At 34.9% G+C, this 24,523-nt stretch overlaps 7 protein-coding genes across 7 annotated transcripts; 3 read left to right on the top strand and 4 right to left on the bottom strand.

Moving 5' to 3' along the window:
- Positions 1-401: 401 nt before the first annotated feature.
- On the bottom strand, positions 402-2,676 carry PPL_04320 (uncharacterized protein; the record flags this gene model as incomplete). The annotated part of the gene is made up of 3 exons (XM_020575225.1): positions 402-670; positions 737-2,101; positions 2,169-2,676. The coding sequence occupies 3 exons, from the start codon at positions 2,674-2,676 to the stop codon at positions 402-404; spliced, it is 2,142 nt and encodes a 713-aa protein (XP_020434745.1).
- A 68-nt stretch (positions 2,677-2,744) lies between these two features.
- On the bottom strand, positions 2,745-16,337 carry PPL_04319 (uncharacterized protein; the record flags this gene model as incomplete). Its single annotated transcript, XM_020575224.1, has 12 exons — positions 2,745-2,926; positions 3,019-4,734; positions 4,859-5,218; positions 5,303-5,554; positions 5,628-7,892; positions 7,990-8,241; positions 8,332-13,291; positions 13,453-13,499; positions 13,753-14,010; positions 14,082-14,886; positions 15,624-15,829; positions 16,316-16,337. 12 exons carry the CDS (start codon positions 16,335-16,337, stop codon positions 2,745-2,747), a joined length of 11,325 nt encoding a protein of 3,774 aa, XP_020434744.1.
- Positions 16,338-16,871: 534 nt separating this feature from the next.
- On the top strand, positions 16,872-17,941 carry PPL_04318 (uncharacterized protein; the record flags this gene model as incomplete). Its single annotated transcript, XM_020575223.1, has 4 exons — positions 16,872-17,063; positions 17,114-17,263; positions 17,339-17,844; positions 17,932-17,941. 4 exons carry the CDS (start codon positions 16,872-16,874, stop codon positions 17,939-17,941), a joined length of 858 nt encoding a protein of 285 aa, XP_020434743.1.
- A 77-nt stretch (positions 17,942-18,018) lies between these two features.
- On the top strand, positions 18,019-18,944 carry tpiA (triose-phosphate isomerase; the record flags this gene model as incomplete). The annotated part of the gene is made up of 3 exons (XM_020575222.1): positions 18,019-18,063; positions 18,134-18,209; positions 18,292-18,944. The coding sequence occupies 3 exons, from the start codon at positions 18,019-18,021 to the stop codon at positions 18,942-18,944; spliced, it is 774 nt and encodes a 257-aa protein (XP_020434742.1).
- Positions 18,945-19,271: 327 nt separating this feature from the next.
- PPL_04316 (uncharacterized protein) lies at positions 19,272-20,145 on the bottom strand (the record flags this gene model as incomplete). Its single annotated transcript, XM_020575221.1, has 2 exons — positions 19,272-19,514; positions 19,723-20,145. The coding sequence occupies 2 exons, from the start codon at positions 20,143-20,145 to the stop codon at positions 19,272-19,274; spliced, it is 666 nt and encodes a 221-aa protein (XP_020434741.1).
- A 133-nt stretch (positions 20,146-20,278) lies between these two features.
- On the bottom strand, positions 20,279-21,720 carry PPL_04315 (uncharacterized protein; the record flags this gene model as incomplete). The annotated part of the gene is made up of 3 exons (XM_020575220.1): positions 20,279-20,295; positions 20,331-21,417; positions 21,661-21,720. The coding sequence occupies 3 exons, from the start codon at positions 21,718-21,720 to the stop codon at positions 20,279-20,281; spliced, it is 1,164 nt and encodes a 387-aa protein (XP_020434740.1).
- Positions 21,721-21,783: 63 nt separating this feature from the next.
- Positions 21,784-24,432, top strand: PPL_04314 (uncharacterized protein; the record flags this gene model as incomplete). The annotated part of the gene is made up of 4 exons (XM_020575219.1): positions 21,784-21,807; positions 21,880-23,224; positions 23,532-23,960; positions 24,371-24,432. The coding sequence occupies 4 exons, from the start codon at positions 21,784-21,786 to the stop codon at positions 24,430-24,432; spliced, it is 1,860 nt and encodes a 619-aa protein (XP_020434739.1).
- Between the last annotated feature and the right edge of the window lie 91 nt (positions 24,433-24,523).

Raw genomic sequence — 24,523 nt, 5'->3', positions numbered from 1 at the left:
ATTTTTTCGGATCGGTCTGAATTAATTAAATCTTATTGATTTTTATATTCAAATTACACCAAAGTAATTACTTGAAATGTATTAGTAAGAATATGTGATTCTCCACAAACTAAATCTTGAAAAAAATTATTCAAATAACATAAAGTACTCTAAATTAAAATAATGTTTTTATAATTAATGATTTCAAACTGACTTTCTTTTTTAGAATATAATTTTTAATAATAATTATTTAATAAAAATAAATCAAGCTTAACATTTTTTGTTTAAATAAATGCAACCAATTTATTAGACTAATCGCTCAATATGACTGAACAACTTTCTTAACTAAGGAAATGAAAATATTTTAATCATTGTCTTTTTTGAAATAATTGATCTTTTATAAAGATTGGAGTTTATTTTGTTTATAATATTGGTGTCGTCTCTTCTTGGTAGGTGATTGTACTATTTGGATATAGTTTCATTCCATTCCAAAATATATTCAATTGTTTTGTGTATGATCCACTTGAATATGCTGGAATTGTACAGTTAACATAGAATGAACTTTCTATTGTACAATTAATTGGTGAATTATCTAATTTGAGAGCCACTGCTTGAGGATCGCTCCAATATAAATTCTTTAGTTGAATGACACTTCCATTGTTTGGAATACTTGGAAGACCATTGAAAAAGTCTAAAGATTTAAAATCGTAGGATAAGTAAAAAAAGTCTGTATGAATAATCTATATGGTTAACTTACCATTATTGATAATTTCTATTGTTGAGATAGTAATGTTTTGAATGATTGTTGATTGGTTGGTATGACTAACATTCAAAGTTTGATTGATCGATGTTATTATTACTGACTGGTCTGCGTTTGGTAACAAAGAAATTAATGAGTTATTCCATCCAATATTCTCAAAGAATGTCCAATTATATTTTCCATATCCTAAAGAAATGAATAGTGTGTCGTTGTTGGAGATTCTGATTGTATTATTCGGATTTACATTCAAGAGGGCAATGTTGTCGAATTGAGTCGATACAATATTTGGTTTGGCAATGGTATAATATTTACTATGGTAGATGCTTGTAATATTTTTGGGTTCAGAATTATCGATGAGAGTGACAGTGCTGTTGTTTGGAATATCGACACTAATTAATGTAGGTGTGGCGTTGATATTGAATGAACGTGTAATATTGATACCATTATACACAGAGTAAATGAAAACAGTTGCATTCACAGGTTGGCTGATATTCTCACGACCATCTTGTAAACCATTAAAGTTGTAATCAATAAATAGATATAGATTGAGCACCGATTTATATTTAACTGAAATCATTGAACCATTCTTTTGGGCAATACAACTTGGTGGAAGTGAGAAGCTGTGATAGGTTGCTGAATAATTATAGTTAAATTGTGATAAATCGAGCTCTCCATATTGGATTGTAAGTTTTTGGTTCTGTGAATTTGATATTGAGCCTAAACATCCAAATGATGATTTCCAGAATACTGAAATATTCTTTTGAACATCAATTTGATTTACAATATCTACAACAATAGATTGGAGTGGCATGAAGTATGGAGTGGAGGCAACACTAATGACTGATAAGCTATAGGTACCGGCTTGTGTGAAACCAAATTCAATGAAACCACTTGCATTGCTGTAAACGATTGTGTTCATAATCTTGATAGCTACATTTGGCAATCCAACTTCATCTTCGTCATATTGATTATTAAAATTGGTATCATTAAAAATCAATGCACTAAGATGACTGATGATGGGATCTCCTCCGGTTGTGGATCCGCCTGAAGTTGATCCTGTGCTGGTTGTAGGGATTCCAGTTGTTACATCTGTTGTAGAACCAGTACCTGTTGTGCTTGGTGTCGATGAATCTACATATGTAAGAGTTTGAATGTTGTATAAATCAATGTTATTCCATTTAGAGGTGATTTGCTTGGTGAGTGGTCCAGAGGTCCAAGGTGGAATGACACATTCAAGATTAGCTCCTAATTGATTGCATGTCAAAGTAACACCATCAATTGAATAAATTGGAACACCGAAAGGATAATCATTAGAGATGTTGAATGTACCACCATTGATAGATACTGGATTGACAAATAAATCTAAAAGTAAAAACAATCAGATTAATATTTTTTGATCTCTATTATTTTTTATGAATAACTAACTTACTTGGATTTACAATTTCAACAGTTCCATAATTGATATCAGTAACTGAATATTCATTTTCGGAAGTCTCAAAGGTACGAGCATCATTAAATATGACGGTTTGGTTATTTCCAACGATAAACGATAATGATGATTGATTCCATCCAATGCTTGAGAAGAAACTTGCGTTATACTTGGCATTTGTCAATGAAAGTATTTCAGAGGTTTCTGTGCTGGTAAATGATATTGTCTTTGATGGTGACACACCAATGAAACCAATAGATTTATCAATCGAAGAGACAACTGTTGGGTCTGTAACTTGGACAAAGTAGTGATTTACAATTGATGTCATTTCACCAGAATTCATAAAATCGATGTGGGAGCTTGATGGAATATCAATTTGATTGTTCAATGGGTAGGAATATGAACGAATCAAACTATTGCCTTCAACTGTAGAGATAATGTTGAAATTCACTGGTGAGCTTGTTGGTGTATGACTTCCATTCAAGTATTGATCAATGTATAAAGACATGTTCAAATTGGTTTCTAGAAATTTTTGAATGTTAATAATCAATAATTAAAAGTTATAACAAAATTAATTTAAAACATACTGTAGTTGATATTAATATCAGTACCAGATAGAGTAACTTGACAATAATCTGGGAAACTTGTTGTAATTGTTTCATATGAGAAGAAATCAAAGTTCAACAAATCATATTGTCCATATTGTAACGTAACATTCTTTGATGCTGTTGAAGCTACACCAATACATCCATTTGGTGCTATAATTATGAATGAAAAAAAGGAAAAAGAATAATAAATTGGTAAATCAATCTTGACTATAAATAATTTGGTCTGAGATATTGATATTTACTTTTCTTGAAAACTGGAATGTCTTGTTCATAGCCTTCGAATGTGAATGGAGCATGGAATCTTGATTGTGGCAAGAAGTAGTTTTCTCCAAAGTTTGGTGATGCACTGACCATGATTGCGTAGTAACCAAGTTGTCTTGTTGTTTTAATTTCATAGGTTCCATCATCTTTGATTGTACCTTGAGTGTAAGTATCATCATCAGAGATCAATCCAATCTGTAAACCATCGCCATTCAGTTGAATGTCATCTCCATCGAATTGACCATTGAAGTTTCTGTCATCGTAGAGTTTACCTGTGATCTTGGTTTCAAAGAGTAATGCAGGTGGATCTGGAATGCTTCCTGGTGTTGGATTCATCCAATCTGGGAATTCAGGTTCTGGGTCGTCTTCACCAGGTCTATCGTCTGAGGAGGAACTGTCAAAGTCACAGAACCATCCATTTCCACTGAGTAGTTTGAATCCAAATCTGAATCTGAATCTTGATAAAATTCTGTATCTGTCGAGTTCCCATCCAGTGATATCTACTCTCATGAATTTAAACCATTGGATGTCAGTAATTGGGTAAGGGAAATCTGGAGGTGTGACTAAATTTAATATTGATGGTCCAGTTACAACACTTCCGATTGGTGGACATCCAGAGCAAGGAGCTATTGTAGTCTTTATCATTATTTTCACTTTAATAGATGGATTTACACCCCAAATGATTTTCTCAACACGAAGAATATAAATCACTTGTTCAGTAATTTCTTCGGTAGAGCCAGTAGTACTTGTTGTTTGAACATCTGTTGTTGGTGTTGTGGTTGTTGTAGTAACTGATGTGGATGCTGTCGTACCAGTAGTTGGTGATACAGTTGTACCTGTTGTTGGTGTTGCGGTTGTACCAGTAGTTGGTGTTGTTGTTCCAGTAGTTGGTGATACAGTTGTACCAGTGGTTGGGGATGCAGTTGTACCAGTAGTTGGAGTTGTTGTACCAGTGCTTGGATTGGCTGTAGTTGGAGTAGTTGTTCCAGTTGTTGAAGTTGTTGAAGTTGTACCGGTAGTTGGAGTATCGGTTGTTGGATTTGAAGTGGTTGATGTAGTTGTGGTTGAAGTTGTTGTTGTAGTTGAGTCTTGATTATCATTTGTAAAGGTAAACTGACTGGTTGTGCTTTGTGAATAGAAAGAAAGTTCAACTGGGAATTCTCCTGGAACTCCAGATGGTTGAATTGTACAAGATACACTTTGTGATGACTGAACTTGGATATTTGAGCATGATACTGCACCAATTAATATGTGAGTGAGCAATGACTGACCTGGTAAACCAAGATTGGAACCTGAAATTACAACTGAGGTTGGTTGGTTGTATTTTCCTTGGTTGGGTGTGATCAGAGTGATTGAAGGTGGATTATATGAGAAATCAGTGTTTGTATTACTGGTTTGTGATCCAACAGACACTGTAATGGGAATATCTTTTCCACCACCTGAAGGCACTGTAATTGTGATGGAAGTATCTGAAGATGATACAATGGTAGCTGCTTGTAAATTGAAATTGACAGTTGGAGAGATTTCACCATTCTTGAAGAATTTACCAGAAATATCTAATTGATAAGTACCATCTACTGATCCAGATTCTGGGCTGATATAATCAATAGTTGGTTCACCAGTATAGGTGTATGTAACGTTGGTTTCTTGTGATTTTTTCACCATCAAGTGTAACACTGATAATTTCCTCGGTGTTTCTATCATAAACAGGAACATTACATTGCAATCTATCCTTTCCATTTAGTTTGCTTAATACCACTAGATTGGTGCAATCTCCTGCATTTCCAATGGTAGCAGTTGGGTCTTGTCCAAAGTAATTACCTGTGATCGTTACCAATGTATTTTGGTCACGATCAGCTGTATTTGGAGAGATTGAAGTGACAATCGGTGATTTATAATCAAAGAGTTGGTTTGGTTCTGATGTTGGTTGAGTACCGACAATAATCTTGATCTCTTTGTTTTTACCTGTACCACTTGGGATTTGACATCGAACTGTGTTGTGATCTATCCATTCAAATGATTGACATTGTTGTCCATCAATGGAAATTGAATTATTGGAATCTTGTTGTCTTTGATTGACTGGTCCAACATGTTCAGATGGTATAAAGTTTTCACCTTTAATTGTAATCCAATCACCTCCTGATGGATCACCATAATACTTTGTATTATCCAAAGTTGGAGCTAAACATTAAAAAAAGGTGTAAGAATTTATGTAATAAATTATGTAATGTAATGTAATTAACAAAAAATAAAAAAAAAGCTTACCATTATATCTAAACATTGTATTTGTAGATTGATTACCGACAAAGAGAATTAATGGTAAATCTTTTCCAATTCCAGATGGTGAGTTGCAAATGATTTTAGATGAATCAATCCATTCAATGTCAGAACACAATATATTATTGATTGTTATGTTGGAGTTAAGTGGATCAACATTCTTTGGAACAAAGTTTAATCCTTCGATGGTTATAGATGAACCTGTTGTATTTGAACTTGTTACATTGTTTATTGTTGGAGCTATATTATTGAATAAAAAATAAAATATAAGTATTAAATTGATGAAATATTGATAACAAAAAAAGAAACATACGATTATATGAGAAATTGATAGACTCTAATGATTTTTGACCACCAACAAATATTGAAACTGTTAAGTTTGCACCAATACCAGGTGGAATTACACCATGTACCATTGATGAGTTGGTAAATGAGATGTTGTGAATGAGATAAGTTCCGATGCTGGAGTTACTGAAGGTGATAGGTCCTTCGAAAGTATCATATCTTGGATCGAGAATATACTCTGAATAAATATCGGTTATGTTGATTTCATTAGGAGCGAAATCATATCCGAAAATAGTAATATCACCACCTCCATCAGTATTGGATTGATACTCTGTTAGATTCATTATGGTTGGTCTGTTGTATGCAACTCCACTGTAGTCAATATTCGAGAAGTACTCGTGATAAGAGAGATTGACTGGAATATTATATCCAACACCTGGAGGAAGATAACAAATGATACAATCGAAATTAACGGTGGTTCTGTATGTTTCGTTTATGAGGATATAAGGATCGAACTCTCCATAGAAATATGGATCGGTTGGAGTTGCTATTTCATTTCCATCTTTATCTTCGTATTTCTGGTTATAGTGACAATCAATATCCATTTGGCATTCAACAAAAACATTGAGATGTACGGTGACATTGTAATCGGACATACCAAGAGGTCCGAGATCAGATCCGACCACCCAGAACACTCCACCTGTCGATGTGTTGGTTGAGTTTGGTTGTATGACTTGTTCGATCTTTGGAATTGGATAAGTGAATGTTGGTCCATCTGGCGAGATCTGACCGTCTACAAAGATTGAAACTGTATTGACTCCAACATGTGCTGGTATGATACAGATTGCAGTACTATCGTCAATTCTCTGGGAGATATCACAACTGGCTGATCCGATATAGATGGTGATTGCACTGTTTGTCTCACCAAAATAGTTTCCGGTAACAGTCATCTCACCTCCACCAGGACTTGGGTATGTATTAATTGAAATCGAATTGATCACTGGTTCTTTATAATCCATTGAGAAATCCATATTGTCTTCAGTGGTTTGGTTGGCCACATTAATGGTAATGAGTTTATCCAGACCAGTTCCATTGGTAATGAATACCAGTGATTCAACACCACTGCTCGCATCATACAAGAATTGAACAATTGGATGTTGATAGTTATCAACAATAAGAGTTGTATCAATATTATCGAAACCAAAGTTTCTTCCATTGATAGTTACTCTATCACCAACTGTTTTAACTGGCCAACTCACTGTTGTGAGAGATTTAATCACTGGAATATCGTAGGAATAGATATATTGTGACAATGGTGTTTCTTGAGGTAGTTTACTATTGATATTGGAATAGGTGATTGGATATACACCAACACCTTGACCAACAGTACAAATCAATTGATTATCTGTTGCTGTTTGAACTTGACAAATCTTTGAACCAACCTTGACTTGAACACCTATTTCCGATAGTTTGTGACCAACTAATGTAATGGCATTGTCGTTGGAATGAGTTGGTCCGTTGGTACCTGTGATATTTGTTACAATAGGACCACTGGGACATATCGAAAGGATGGCACCACTTTCAAAATCAGATTCACTTGACATGCTGAAATTGCATAGATAGTTTTTGTAGGTGATGATTACCAAACCAGTTGAGCTATTTGTTGGTACAAAGAATGTTTCAACTTCGTTATAAACTAAACGCTTCTTGGCAATGTTGATTTGATTGGTAAGAACTCTTGTGAGTATTTCCAAACCTTTCGGTGTGACAAGGTATCCATTTTCAATTCCAAACTCACAGAGTGTTGGATCGACAACTTGTAACAATGATTCCAAAAGCTTTGAATTATTATAGAATTTGGCAAATTGTTGAGAATATACGACATTGATAGCTTGGTTTGTTAACCAATTACTGGGTGGATCTGCTGAGGAAATCCAAGATGATGCGAAATTCTGTACTTCTGAAATTGGTGGAATTAAAGTTGCGTCGATTGTCGATTGACAGATTCCAAGTGATTGTAAAACATTCTTGAAATCAGATGGGTCCGAAGGAGTACTTGCTGAAACTTTACAATAATTACACTCAAAGATATTATTGTATTTCATGATTGATCTTGCATTTGAAATGATTAATTGGTGATACGGATGCGAGGCTTGCATATCGAAAAGTGATTCTGAGAATGTTAAGATATCGCTGGTTGATACAATCGATTTTGTATTGTTGAGTATCGAGATGAAATCAATTTGATAACCGTCGTTGTTGTCACTGTATGGTGGTCTTCTAAGTGCATTGTCTTGGTAATCATCGTTGTTGGAATCACTCAAATCCCAGAGGTATGCAGTTATCCAGGAGTGTGAGTATATAGCGGTTCTTCTTGTTAAATCTCAAACTATTGAACCATTCAAGATCGATTGATTCTCCATTTTGGTCAATGAGTGATCGAACTGTGCTCTTTGGTAATGTTGGTAGAGTAAGTTCACGTAGTTTCATAGCGACATAGTTGACTAAACCACCAAGAAGTGCTGATTGTTTAGATGATCCGAAACTTTCGAAATCGTTCAATGTCACTGGTAAATCAGTGGTTGAGATACCACCATTCAATTGTAACAAAAGATCATAACTTAGTGCTCTGAACAACGACTCTATATCCAATGGATCAACCGAGATTGGAATCGATTGATGCTGATTTAGAATTGCCTTATTATCATTGTTGATAACCAATTCCAAGTTACCTAATGATCCATAACCAAGACTATCTCTTATGGCTTTGGATAGTTGCAATAGTTTATAGATATAGATTATATTTTGACTCTTTACATTGTTGTTTGTTTGTGGTACGTATGATCCTGATACATTGTAGGTTGGGAATGTGTAAACGTTTCCATCCAAGCTCTTTACTGATATGGTTTCATTGATTGTTTGTAAGAGGACAGTGAATTTAGGTTGGTAGATACCACGGAATGAGAATATGGCAACTGAATCTGTTTGGTAGGTCTGTGGATTGGTTTGATTCAATGGACAGAACTGAGTGGTACATTCAACACTGGTTATCGAGAGTTTGGTATTTGGTAAAAGTGGATCGACCGATTCTAAATATTGTGAAAGCAATTGATCGGCATCTCCATAGGTATTATCCAATAGCAATTTAGATTTAATTGAGATTAGATATTGATTCTTAATCTCTTTGTTGGAGCACTGCTGTGATGTGCAATTCTCTATTTGATATTTAAAGATTGTTTCAATAAAGAATTGAGCGAATTGTGCCTTTGGTTTGACGCAAACTGCAATACCACCACCAATAGTAGTCTTGGCAGTGTAGTCACCCAAACAGAGATGAGTATCATTGAAACCAAGGAAACTACGATCAACCTCTGATTTCCACTGTGAAATAGCTAATGAGATATTGTTTTGTTTTACGAATTTCAATGGTAACTTGGTTTCAATTACGGCAACAGCACCTGGTGGTATTCTGTATCTGGATGGGAGAGTAATCGACATTGGAACTAATCCGATTGGTGTGAAGATATTCTGTTTGTATCCAGAGGAAACAAAGTAACTATTTGACCAACTCGATGAGAGGAACGATGTCATTGTACTGTCATTAAACAGCGGTGACATAATATTGATACGATAGTTATATCTGTTGCTGGAGTAGATGAATGGTTTGGTTGCTTGGACTGCATTCAGAGTTTCTGATGAATCAACAAAGCTATGACATAGGAAAGAATGTCCAAATGAGAAATCATCAGCTTGTTTTGGACGAAGACGATAGTCGTTAGGGAACCAACTGGTTGGATATTGTGATGGTGTTTTAAATGAACCGTCGCCAGCAGGAACTGGGAATCCTTCGAGTGAATGTTTAATATGGAATCCAGGTGAATAGGTGGCATTGAAATAGGTGTGTGCTACGAGAATACCTTTTCCAAGTGAATGATTCATGTTGAAGGTTCCATTGATTGAACGAGTCAATTCACCTGACATGTTATCTAACCAAGCATGGTCATTATATGCAACGTATCCATTGTGAGTGTTGGGGTCTTGTTTGATCTGATCAAGAGTCAACGATAAGCAATTGGTAGTCGAGGAAATGGAAGCAAGGTACTGCATATCTTGAGATTCACTGTCAAAGTAGATGTAGTTTTGAGATTGTGGAATCTTTCTGGCGAACCACCAAGATACTGGTGTTCCTGTTGCTGACAAACAAGAGAGTGGTCTGTCGAGAACTGCAAAAGTGAGTGGGTTTGATTGAAGACCATTTGAATGGAAAAATACATCGTAAGTACCAACTGGTATCATTGTTAATGAGCATTGGATTTCAGTTGAAGTAACTGATGAAATCGCGCAATTAAATGATAAACCGGAATTTTTGATTTCAACACTACTTGCCATGTTTGAATCGAAATTCTCACCGTGAATCACAATCGAGATTTGCTGATCTTGTTGGTAATAAACGTATGATGGTGAAATATAATTGAGTGGCAGTGGATTGATATATTCAATGTACTTGGTGTTGGAAATCAAGTCCGGTCCATTGTGAACATTTACTGGGAGCATTCCTTCTTTGGTGACAATTGGCATATCACAAAAGATGAACATACTATTGGTATTGAATGGTTTGCAAGAATATTCACCGACAGTCACTGTTGAAACTCCATCGATAAATCCGGAACCTGTGATTGTAACAACTCTTTCCTCAGGTCTCATTTCATAGATGTAAGCAGTGGTTGGATCAACCTCGGTGATGACAGGACCTGGATAAAATAGATTTAGTGTATAGCTATCAAATACATTGATGTCGTTCTTAACTTGAATTTCTACTGGACCTTTAGAGTTGATGATTGGTGCAAGACAAATGAATGTGGTTGAGTTGATAAACTGAGAGGAACAAGGTTTGGATCCCAAGAGAACTGCTGTTGTCAATCCTGGAATGAAATTAGAACCGCTAATCGTGATCATATTGGATGTTCCAGCTGCCAATGAAGAAGGATCGATCGTATTAATAATTGGAGTGGGTGCATTATATTTTAATGAAGTTGTTGCTTGAGAATAGAAATTGGCAACATTAACTGTTTCTGTGTTTATCGATACGATGTATGGTGCTGTGAATTGTATCTGTGTTGAATTGATGAATAAGATTGTTGCCACGATGTTTCTAACTTTCAAAGTTGTCAATCCCGATTGGAAGTTACTTCCTTGGATGGTAACAGTTTGCAAACTATCCAGTTGTACTGAGCTTGGTGAAATTGATGAGATCCATGGTGTTGGTGGGAAGTAGGCAATGGTGACTGCATTTGAAGTTGGACCAGCATCGCCATTCAATACCAAAACAACCTTGTTTCCAATGGTCGTTAAAATAGGTGAAGTGATGATAATAGAATTTGGAGTAACAGTTAAAACTTGACAATAGATTGAATCGATTGTTACTTTACTAATTGTTGGAATGAATCCATAACCACTTATTGTTATTGGAATATTATCATTTGTATAAACACCCGATAATGATAGAGATGTTATATATGGAGATGCCATCAGATACTGGATATTGGAATTGGCAATCAACGATGGAGTGTTTGAAACGGAAACTGGAACCTGTCCAACAAATGTAGAACTTGGTGTGGAAGTTACCAACAATGATTTGCTCACAAAGCTAAAGGATACTAGTGTATTATTGATATAAACTTTGACCATTCCATTGACAAAATTAGTACCAGTAATGGAGATGGTTGTTGTTTGATTGTTGATAACTGACGATGGATTGATTGACGAAATGGTTGGTGCAAGTGGTTTGATCGTTAAAGTTAAAACATTGGAATTAATTGTATTATTATTTGTAACAACAACTGATTCAATCGAATGAACCAATTGAGGTTGTGAATTACAAATGATTTGAGTGTTCTGAACACTTGTAATTGGACAATTTAATTGACCAACTTTAACAGTTGACAAACTGGTTTGGAATCCAGATCCTGCAATCGTAATTGGTGTAACTATATCGGATACCATCGAATTTGGAGTTACTGATTGAATGATCGGTGTTGGTGGAACATAGGTAATTGAACTGGAAGTTGTGAAATATGCATTATTCTGAACGAAAAGTGGAATTGATCCAGCAATATTGAGAACTGGTGCGATACCAATAATTAATGTTCTTGTGACTGAATTCAATGTGATTACTGCACCGTTGATATATACTTTGACCATTCCATTGACAAAACCGGTACCGGCAATAGATATGGTTGTTGTCGAATTGGTTGGAACTGAAGATGGTGTAATCGCTGTTATAGTTGGTGCTGGTGGTTTGATTGTGAATGGAACTGCATTCGAAGTAATAGTATTATCATTTATAACAACAACTAATTCGATGGAATCAACCAATTGAGGTTGTGAATTACAAATGATTCTGGTATTCTGAATGCTTGTAATTGGACAATTTAATTGACCAACTTTAACAACTGATAAAGTGTTTTGGAATCCAGATCCTGTAATGGTGATTGGTGTAACTATATCGGATACCATTGAACTTGGAGTTACTGATTGAATGATTGGTGTTGGTGGAACATATGTAATAATATCGGAATCTGCAAAATATGGTGTGTTTTGGACTGACAGAGGAATTGATCCAGCATCATTGAGAACTGGTGCAACACCAATAATTAGTGTGCTTGTTACTGAATTCAATGTGATTATTGCACCGTTGATATAAACTTTAACCATTCCATTGACAAAATTTGTTCCTGAAATTGAAATGATTGTTGTCGAATTGGTTGGAACTGAAGATGGTGTGATTTGTGTAATGATTGGTGTCAATGGTTTGATGGTGAATGGAACTGCATTCGAAGTAATGGTATTATTATTTATAACAACAACTGATTCGATGGAATCAACCAATTGAGGTTGTGAATTACAAATGATTCTGGTATTCTGAATGCTTGTAATTGGACAATTTAATTGACCAACTTTAACAACTGATAAACTGGTTTGGAATCCAGATCCTGCAATCGTGATTGGTGTAATGACATTTGATACCATTGAATTTGGAGTAACTGATTGAATGATTGGTGTTGGTGGAACATATGTAATTATATCGGAATCAGTTACAGATGCTGAGTTTTGGACTGACAGAGGAATGGATCCAGCAATATTGAGAACTGGTGCAACACCAATAATCAAAGTAGTTGTAACTGAATTCAATGTAATCACTGCGCCGTTGATATAAACTTTAACCATTTCATTGACAAAACCGGTACCGGCAATAGATATGGCTGTTGTCGAATTGGTTGGAACTGATGATGGTGTAATTGATGAGATGGTTGGTGTTGGTGGTTTGATTGTGAGTGGAAGGGTATTAGATAGTATGCCACGATTGTTAACCAAAACCTGTAAAACTGAATCAATCGATTGAGGTTGTGAATTACAAATGATACGCGTCGAAGTAATGCTAACAATAGGGCATGAAACAGTACCAACTGCGGGTGATGATACTCCAGATTGGAATCTGGTACCAACGATTGTTATCGGTGTAACGACGTTTGATACAACTGTGTTTGGAGTAACGCTTGTCAAAGTTGGTGTTGGAGCGTTGACTGTAACACTAACTAAATTCGAGGTAATAGAGTAGGTTTGAACCTTGAGTTGTTGAGCACCCAGTACTATTGTGACCGGAGTGTTGCATACCAATAGAGTTGTCGATGACTGAGCTACAACCACCGGACAATTGAGAGCACCAATCGTAACAGTCGATAGCGATGCAACGAAATTAGAACCACTCACAGAGATCGTTTTTTAATAATAATTATAATAGCACCAAAATCAACTATTACTTCAGTTACACCAGCTTCTTATCCTATTTATACTACACCCAGAATAACTGTAACTGGTACCTTATTCTTTAGTGGATTGACTAGTGTTACAATTGACGGTCAACTATGTACAAGCTTGGTAGTCTCAAGTGAAACAAGTTTAATGTGTACATCGCCATCTTTTACAACTGCTATTTCTCGACCTCTGATTGTTGTCAATGGAAATGTTAACTCTGCAAGTTATACAGTTAGTCAAGTCGTTTCCACACCTAGCGTTACCAGTGTCACACCTAATTCCTTCGTGAGTGACCAATCAACTAATTATATATTTTAATAATATTAATAATATCTTACCAGTTCTTGTAAAACTAAAGCTATTTGAATTGGTACCAGAGTTTGATACAATCAATGGAACTGTTCCAAAGACTGTTGGTTGTGATGGTGTTGTACAGGTAATACTTGTTTGAGTAACACTAACCAATGTACAGGCAACTCCATTGATAGTGACTGTTGTTAGACCATTAAGATAACCAGCACCTGTGATAACAATATTTCCAGCAGTATTCGATTGCATTGTATTGGGAGTGACTGAAGTAATTGTAGGAATTGGTTCTATAATAACAATATTTATAAATTAATATATAAACTATTATTATAAGTAAATCTAAAGCCAAACAACTTACTTGTAAACGTTAAAGATTTAGGGGTGGATGCTACAGCACCGTTGGATACTATAACGTTGAAAGTTCCAGTAGGAACTACACTGGGTGAGAATTGTGTAATCAGTTGAGTTGGCGAACATGTTTGTATGTCCAGGATGTCTGCATTTCCATTGACTTTGATTGTGGCATTGTTAGACGCGTCCAATGAACAAACGAAAAGTGTACCAGTCAATGTGACAACGGAACTCTTGGTTATATCGATAGAATTTGGCGTGATAGTGCTCAGTGTTGGTGTGGGTGCTCTCAAGAAAATACCGGTTTCCTCTGCCACCGGAGTATCACCAGGATTATTGTAAAACACTTTGTAATGACCGTATGCAGGGATTGCCGGGAACGTGCAAATCACTTGGTTGAGAGTGAGCGAAGTCGGTGTACAACCGTAGTAGTCGGATGCTACTCTAATTCTAACGACGATGCCACTGAAGAAATTGGTACCTGACAAAGTCATTGTATTCGATGGACCGTTGGCATAATCGAATGGGTCGATTCGCGTGACGAAAGCGACACGCTTACCGATATGGATAGTGAAACCCTTATCGGTAGCAACGATAAGGTCAACTGGATTGTTTCTAACGTAAACAGTATAGAAACCTGGAGTGGCGATCGACGGTAGGTTACAGATGATCCTTGTGGAGGTGACACTGGTTATCGGGCAAATATTGGTTGCATTGACAGTGGCCAATGCGTTTCCATTGGTAGCGAAACCAGTACCAGTAATAGTGATAAGTTGACGTTCATTAATATAAAGTCCATCAGCTGGTGCTACCTGAGAAATTGGTTGTGTAACTTAAATCAATAGTAGTAAAAGTAGAAGTAACAGAAGTAGTAGAAGTAGAAATGAATTAAAATTAATAAAAAAATGATCATTTTTAAATTGATTGTTGTTTTTTTTCCAAAATCACTTTTAGTAACACCACACTCACTTACCAGCATTAGCACTCTGATAAAACAAAAACAATATTATAAAAAAAGAGTATATTCGAGTGATTGAACACTCAAATATTATCCTCATTTTATTATAGTAATAATAAACAATAATAATAATAATAATACTAAAAATAACAATATATATTTATTATATAATATTATTACTCTATAAATCTAAATCAAATGATAATCAAGTTTTTTTCTTTTCGAGAAACATTCAAGTTGTCGATTCGTAATTAACTTGCGAGATATCTTCCTTGTTTGTTGCAACGATGGTTGTTGCATATGATGGATGGTGAATCAATCAGATCACGAATATTTGCAGGGAACAAAAAGATTTTGTGGAACAAACCAAAAAAAAAAAGTTGTGGGTATATAATTAGGACCTTCAAGAGAAAACATGCTAAACAGATTCCAAAAAACATAGACGAGAGTTGATCAATAAAAACATCAGATTTGAATGATTGCGCAATGACTCTGTTTTCGTTTATGTTTTTCGACCTTTTTATAGTCTATCTATAATTATAATGTTTGTTTTCGCTTCGATTGATTATTATTTGTTATTATTATTTATACAGTTTGTGATTGTTGTTGTTTGTTATTATTATGATTATTATAATTATCTATGTTTAATGGTAATAAATTACAAAGAAAATCTAGACCTTCTGTTATACCGTAGCCAGTGGTTGCAATGAGTGATTGTGTCATCCACGGCTGACTGGTTAGCATATGTAGTTCGAGGTGTATTTCTATCTCCTTGACGGACATGGCGTGAGGTATATCTTGTTTGTTACAATAGATGAGTATCGGTGTGTTCTTGATTTGCTCAGCGTACTCGCTTTTGAGCATCGTCCAGAGGTAATCTCTGACCTCGCTGATTCTCTCGCGATCCGACGAGTCGACAATCATTATGAATGCATCGACAGGCAGATAGTGTCTCCAGAGCTGCCGCGCGACACAGCTCAAACTGATATCCCAGAGAACGAACTTCAGATTGCGATAGTTTACTTCCTCCACATTGAAACCAATCGTTGGAATAGTTTGAACAACTTCACCCAATTTCAATTTATATAGAAATGTTGTTTTACCTTGGTATGTATAACAATAATAATAAAAATAATAATAATAATATCATCCAATCAAATTTATTAGTCAAAAAAATATCTATAGATTTAATAATGTAAAAAAACAAACAAAAACAACATATACATAGTATTATAATACTATAACGACGACATTATATATAATGTTATTTAATGAATACATACCGGCAGCATCGATACCAAACATATTAATCTTATAAACCTTTTCACCACCAAATAACGAATACATCCTACTTAAATATGAACCCATTGCTCATCAACTAATTATTAATCAATAATGATTTCAAAACTCAATAGAATTGTAATAAAAACATATCAAAGTTTAATTAATTAATTGCATACAAAGCAAAACGACGTGGGTGTTTTTTGGATTATAATAGTATATTTTTTACAATATTTTAATTGGTTTTTAATGAATATTTTTTTTTTCATTATCGATTGAAGATCATTGAGACTTGCCAAGGTTTTATTATTTTTTTCCTAGATGAAAATGTAACAATATAAATTAAATTAACTCTTTCAAGAAACAACTCTAATTCTTCAAAAATCATTAAAAACAAACCTTTAAAGTTAATTGGACAGTTTTGTCGCTTTTTTTTATTTTATTTCTTTCTCAATACAATTCTCTTACAAATTCCAAATGCTATCAATAAAGAATATAATTAATAAAATGCCTAAAGAATGGATAAAAAAGGCGAACCAATATGATCCAAAGGAAAAAATGATTGAAAAGATTGATAAATTCTGTTTTGACAAAGAGAATAGAGAGAAATATCTAGATGTCATCGATAATGTCTCCAGTTTTGCTCGTCACATGTGGCCTACCCTTGATCCAAGTCAATTATCTTTGGGTGCCCAATACATGTTTGTTGCAATTATTTTCGATGACTTTATAGAAACTTGTGAAAGGAAAGTGTGATCTCTCTCAGAAATAGATTTTGTAATATATTCAAATTGAACAAGATAGAAGACAACCCAACTCCTCTTGAAAATCTTGCAATGGATTTAAATCAGAGCTTAACAAACGTAGCTGGTACCCAACACTCTATGAATCTATTAAAGACTGCTATTTTAGATTTTATCGATAACGTTATTCCATTTGAAAATATGAAGGTAATTAATTAATCTTAGTTTTTTTTGTTCATTTATTCATTGATTATTTTAAAATACTTTTTTTTTTTTTTATAGTCTCTAGAAGGTGATATAAATATGGATTTATATTACTTATTAAGAGGAGATAATGTTGGAATAAGATCACATTTCCGATTTAGTTTGATTTTCGTAGTAAAAAGATTGAATTCCGAAATTATGTCTGACCCTCTTTGGAAGTATCTTGTCGACAATATTGGAAACATATGTGCAATCTTCAATGACATCACCTCATATGAAAAAGAACTTCGAGAAAATGATGTCCGAATGAATAGTTTTCATTTTATTAAAACCCAACATAATATGTGTTTTGAGGAGTGTATGGAGTACTGTGAAAAGGAAATTGATTATTGTTATGATCAATATTTTATGCATGAAAAATTGATAATTCAAAAGATTGTCCCAACTCTCAAAGATAAAGAAGAGGTCGAAGAGTTCTATAAGGTTATTGAACAACTTCATAATATCACTTCCTCAGTAATAGCTTGGGCTTTAGAATCAACAAGATTTAAATCAAAAAACTCCATGTTTGTAGAACTCCAACTGTAATTAAAATAAAAAAATAATAAACTTTATCTGATTTTCATTAATGGTGAAAATTAAAAAAAAATTTAAAAAAAAAAAAAAAAAAGATCTGATTAATTTTTGAGTGATATGATTTCATTGCATTTAATTTAATAAATCATATAATATAAAAACCCTTTAAACTTTAAACATAAATGACTGGAACAAGAAAATTCTTTGTTGGTGGTAATCACAAATTAGTAAGTAGTATAAGTTATTATATATATATATAAAAAGCAGAACATTTATTGACATAGTTTATGTTATTAGAATGGTAACAGACAATCATTACATACATTGATTGAATCATTGAATAATGCTACAATTCCATCATCTGATATTGTTGGTATGTATTGTATTGTTATTATTGTTTAAAATAATAAATAATAATAATTGTTTGTTGTTATTTATTTATTTATTTTTATTAGAGGTTGTAATTTCACCACCATCAATCTATTTGGAGACCGCTCAGAAAGCAGTTGGTCCACGCATTCAAGTGGCTGCTCAAAACTGTTACTCCGAAGCTAAAGGTGCCTTCACTGGTGAGATCGCCGCAGAGATGATCAAGGACATCGGAAATCAATGGGTTATCTTGGGTCACTCTGAGCGTAGAAAGATCTTTGGTGAGAGCGGTGAACTCATTGCCAAGAAGTTGAAGCACGCCATCGAAGTTGGATTGGGTGTGATCTTTTGTATCGGTGAGCAGTTGGCCGACCGTGAATTGAACCAGACCGACGCCGTTATCTCCAGCCAAATGAAAGACATTCTCGGATCGGTTCCCGATTGGTCCAAGGTTGTCGTTGCCTACGAACCGGTGTGGGCTATCGGTACAGGAAAGGTTGCCTCGCCACAACAAGCACAGGATGCACACCACTTCATTCGTGAGTGGCTGGCCAGCAACGTCTCCAAGGAGGTTGCAACCAACACACGTATCATCTACGGTGGTTCCGTCTCTGCATCCAACTGCAACGACCTCGCAAAGGAAGCCGACGTCGATGGATTCCTCGTTGGCGGTGCATCGCTAATTGCTAACGACTTTATCACAATCATCTCATCCGCCAAACCAAAGTCATCATTATAAAAATAATATGTGAACAAGTTAATTTTTTTTTATTTTAATTATTGTTATTGTTATCATTTGTTGTTTCTGTTGTTGATGTTGGTGTTGGTAATAGATAATGTTTGACTGTTAGATTATCTTTGGTTAACTTATTGTTTCGAATTACACTTCTTTTTACATTCATTAATCTTTTGCGTTGGTCGATCATCAATTGGATCGATAGGTTTGGTAAACTATCGCATGCTTTAGTGATTTCCGGTGTGATTTCGATTGGTGCATTGATTCTAATGCTGAATGCAAGAACAGATGCCTGTCCACCATCGATCATGTTTCGTAGGTGTTTCGGAATCATTCCGTTTCGTATTGTGCTCGAGATTGATTGGTTGAACTCTTGGAAATAACTATCGTACTTGAGTGAACTCTCGTAGATGGTGGACAAGAGGAACAACTCCTGATTTCTAATTGCATACTTTGCATTCTCCAAATCGAAAATCCAATTGGATTTGTAATGATTGAGTATCCTATATCGGTCGAATCCTTTTTCCTGCATAAGCTCATCGAAGGTGAAGCTTGGTCGCATCTTGAAGATCTCTGAGAATCTGCGTACCGTTTCCAACGACGAGAACGATGCAATGTAGTTTAGAATCTTCTGACTTTGCTCAAGTTCGCAGTGTTCGATGACCAAATTGAAAATGTTGGCATCATCGACAATACAGAGTTGACTCAATAGCAGTGAGAACGGACTAACGCTATTATTACTGAATCTTCGCACGGGAAAAGCTAACAATTTTGGTCGTACTTTGATCTCCTCCAATAGGTATCGAATGCATCCGATATCCCTGCTCTTGATTGCGTGTAAGAATCCCTTTTGCCAAGTTTTCTCTGTGATATCGTGTTTCGAGTTCCTAATCGCTTCGATATACTCGGTATTGCCATAGAGAAAAGCAAGCTTCAATGTCGAGTCCAATACTTTCGACATCATATAAGTAATTCTCTCCCTTGTAACGATATACATCAACAGTTCATAGTCAATCAGAATATTTTTACACTTTTTATCTTTAGCCATTGTCAATTCGATTGCAGTACTCTTATGAAGCGGATCACATAACAGAATCATGTGAGTGGTAAGAATAACTTTGTGTGTAAGATTTTGCTGTAGTCCCCTTAGCTTTGGTAGGAATGAGAGAATCTTTTGAATACGGGAATGACTGATAAAATCCATTTCACACAGATGATCCAGCATACCGGTAATCCCATACTTCTTGATGGTGCCAAACAGTTCGTTCAAAGTCAGATATTGAATTGTCATGTCTAGCTGCTCCTCTGTTGAATATCTAACAATGAACGGGAATATTTCAGACAACGTTTGATTCTCTAGTAGATACAGCAATACCAATAAACTCTTACTCTCAATTAGCGCGATTCTATTGGATTTCACCAAACTTGTAAAACCTGATCTATTTAGTACGGTCAGTTTCGCTGCATCCACAATCTCTGTCATGATCAACAATGCTCTATATTGCTCGAATAACTCCAACTCTTTCTCCACTACCTCAGCAGGGTAGTTGAGTACTTTCAACATATTGGTAGCAGTATCGACAGAGTGAAGTAACTCCACCTTGTATTTATGACACTGTTGTACAAAATCGAATCGACTGTGAACATTCGAATAACTCATCTCCAGTGCAATTCGTACAGCCATATCATATTGCTCCGCTGAGTAGAGAGGTTTGAGTGACAGTAGTTCATTGAGTTTGGCGTCGTTGATTTGTATGGCAATATGGGGATTCGACTTGAGATACTGTAGAATAGCTTTTTTGTAGGTGGGATCATTCGATAGCTTTCCAACTTCCAATAGTTTTCTAGGATCTCTGTGAGCCAACCTCTCTATCTGCTTGTCACCTTCATAGATTCTACTGACTTTGAACGGACGTATATCTTCATCGAAACAATTTTTCAAGAGATAGAAATACAGCTCGTAGTGACCGTTGTCCCAAGCCACAGAGAGTACACTCGCACTTGAATATTTTTCGTAGTCATAGGTTTTCGATTTCTTCAGGTAGCCTCTCGTTCGCATCAACATTACAGGATAGGTTTGTGCAGCCAACAACTTTACAATCTCCATATTTCCAACCGATACAGCATCGATCAACAGACTGGGCTCCACAAAGTATTCTTGATAGCGGTCATAGATCGATCTAAAGAGGTAATAGTCGACTGCACTCTTACACAGCAGTGGAAGTGCATCTTGCTCGATATGTATATGATCACCTATCTTCAGTCTGTATCTCAACAATTCAAATTGTTTAGCAGACACCAAACTTTTAAGATCATTCCAATGAACATATTTATATCTCCAAAATGATTGTCTAACTTCACCTCTAAAATATTTAAATTGTCCGGCAAACAATTTAAAATAATATTTATTCTTTAATACATTAAAGATAACACTAGTGTTATTATTATTGTTATTTACATCTGACATATTTAGTTGCTAAAAAAAAAAAACAAGCTTGATTTTTGAAAACAATAGAATCAAACACAAGCAATTTTTTTCATCTTTTTTGTCCACAGTTTTTCAAATTATTTTCCAAAAGATTTCTGGAATTTTGAAATTTAAATATTTTTTGCAACCTTAATTTAAGACACAAATGCTCACAATTTTTCAGTTTTTTTTGTTCAAAAAAAAAATTAATAAAATTTCATTTGTAAAAAGAAGAGTGATTGATTTATTTACACAAATATATCGAATTCTTGAGATAAATAATGAATAAAATAAAAAATAAACATAATTCATATATATATTTACAGATATTATTCAAATATCATTAGATTTTAAATATGAAACTATGAGATTAAAATGAATAATACTAATCCAATAGAGGTAAGATTTTTTTGTTTAAATAGTTTTTGTTTTGCGATTTGGTGTAACTGATATGTTCATTTTTGGGTATAGTTACAAAAACCAAAGAAAAAAGATGCAGAGAACATTGCCTTTTTTGGTAAAGAATGCGATGTTTCAAAAAAGGAAGTTGTTGAGCGTTTTTTCTATAGGCCATCGCACTTAAAAAGAACTGTTCCAAGTGAAATGCCGGATATAATCGATTATATATTATCAAAAGAGGTTAGAGAGCTTCTATTGGCAGAAATTAACTTGAATGCACGTTGCCAGTTAGAGGAAATAAGAAAAAACATATTGGATGGAAGCAATACGAATAGGCCGAAACCTAGTAAACCCAAACGTGGTGGAAAGAAAAAGAAAGCAACTAAATCGAAACAACAAACATCTCAACAACCAAAACATCACACAAGTTCCTTCAAAAAACACTTAGATAACAACAATAACAATAATTTAAATCGTTCATCAAATAACAATAATACAAATACAACAACAACTACTACAACTACTACAATAACTACCACAACAACTACTACAAATAATACAAATCCAGTAAGGTTAACTTCAACAAGAAACACACACCGCTCAAAAGCTGGTAAGCTAGTACCAGTAAAAAACTCTTATCTCTACAAAGATGTGACTGAGGAAGAGCTTATGCTTTTTCTTGCTATTACGGTACACAAAGCCAGGTGGGACATGTCCAATGACTGCTATTTTAGCCACATTACAACTGGCGATCAAGTTTACATGGTCAGAAACAGATACGAAAAGATTTCATCTTTCTTTATGTTTTCTGAAGCAGTCATACTCAAACTGTGTAGCGCTCTGAGCACTGTGTATGAAGGATGCCTGGAAAACTCCACATTCATTAGTATCGATGAAACCATGTTGGCCAGAAGAATGAATTGTACTTCAAGAAACGAAAATGCTCAAAAGGTCGAACCTGCCTTCTACACTGTCATTCCTCCGAAGCCACATCCAACAGGAATCTTGGTGTATCATTTGGCCACCAAAATTGATACGGTTGACGATAAATTTGATAATGTGCATTGCGTCCCATTTATCATTCGTACACTTCCCAAGCATATTGGTTGTGAGCAACCATTTGAAGTTGCCAAGAAGCTCCTGAAAGATCACGTAAACGCCAACCCTTCTCGCGACCCCCAAAAACATCTCATTGCCGATTCTGCTTTTTGCCACCAAGAGATCATTGAGTATGCCGAAAGTCAGAAGATAGCACTAACTCTATCTGCCAGCCAATATCTTTTAAAGCTTCATTATATACTGGAATGGGTTATTTTGAAAGACAACACGTTCATCGGTGTTCATACTCAAGGTGGTACCTTTTATAGGTATAGACAGGTGACCGTGACCAATGGTAAAAGAAAAGAGAGATGCTTTAGTATTTTTCAATACAATCCAAATGCATCATCACTTCTTGAGTCTCCCCATACCCAGTTTACAATTGAACATGCCAAAGAGCTCTCCAAACTCACCCCAGCATTGCTACAGTTGCTCTCCAAAGGTAATTCTCAAAATATATAGGAGAATATACGGATAATAACCGGAATTGACATATCTTTCAACTTCAGCACTATCGATGATATGTTGAACATCTTCCAAAGAGCAGAAAAGGGTAATGTATAAATTTTGATGATGTCGAGTCTTGGTCAACACGGTCTAATTTTTTTTTTTTTTTTTCATTTTAGAGAATGCAACGTCAGCAGCCTATACAGAGGAAATCACCAGACTCATTAAATGCATTCAAATGTTGCCTGCTCCTAAAGTTAGAACATTATATGACAGTTTAAACCAGAGAAAGGCTGCTAAAAATGCAAAAACAACAGACCTTAGAGATAAGTTGATTCAAAGACTGCTTTGCGGAGCTCAACAGAAAGAGTACTTGCTCTATGAACTTAATAATCACGTCTATCGTTCACAGGAGTTTCCACCATCACTGCTATATAGGAAGTGCTTCAACTCCGTCGATAGACATGATTATTTCTTGTATGCTCTCGGTCTTCCAAAGCATTTACCAAACTACCAACAACTCAGGGCTATTGGTATCCTACATTCAGCCTACATCAATATATTCGCAATACACATGGTAAAATCAAACAGAGACGAGTTTGAGTTCAGTGAATTTGTTGATCAGCTCCCATCAGCATTGTCTAACCGCTTTATTGTGCCCAGCCATGCCACCCTAACCAAACCTGAAATTCAAGATTACAGCCTCGATTCTGTCTATGAATACTACTAAAAGTTGAATATTCACACACTCATACCTCAGTACTAACCCTCAATAATTCATTTAAATACTTTTATTTATTTAAATCATCAAATATTTATCTTTTTAAATCTCTCAATAAAATTTTATTTATTTAACTCATATAAAAATTGTGAGCATTTGTGTGTGTTGATTTTTTGCATTTGTGTCATAATTAATTCAGCAAAAGAAAACAAATACTTTTGTTTAAGATTCTTTATTTATTCAAAAATAAAACAAAAATTAATAGAATTCATAGAATTTTTTTTTTTTTTTAATTAGTATTAAATGGTTTATTAACAGCCAGATCCAATCCGGTGTTTTTTATTGGTTTAGTTTTATAAATATATGTTGTGAAAAAACAAAAAAAGAAAAAAAGGTAATTAATTAAATCTATCAAATCGACATTCCAATGCTTAGATAAGATCTGTCTGT

The sequence above is a fragment of the Heterostelium album genome (genome assembly GCF_000004825.1).
Source record: "Heterostelium album PN500 unplaced genomic scaffold PPL_contig9, whole genome shotgun sequence".
Taxonomy (NCBI): domain Eukaryota; phylum Evosea; class Eumycetozoa; order Acytosteliales; family Acytosteliaceae; genus Heterostelium; species Heterostelium album.
The sequence above is the reverse complement of the archived record's forward strand: the minus strand, read 5'-3'. Positions and strand labels throughout refer to the sequence as shown.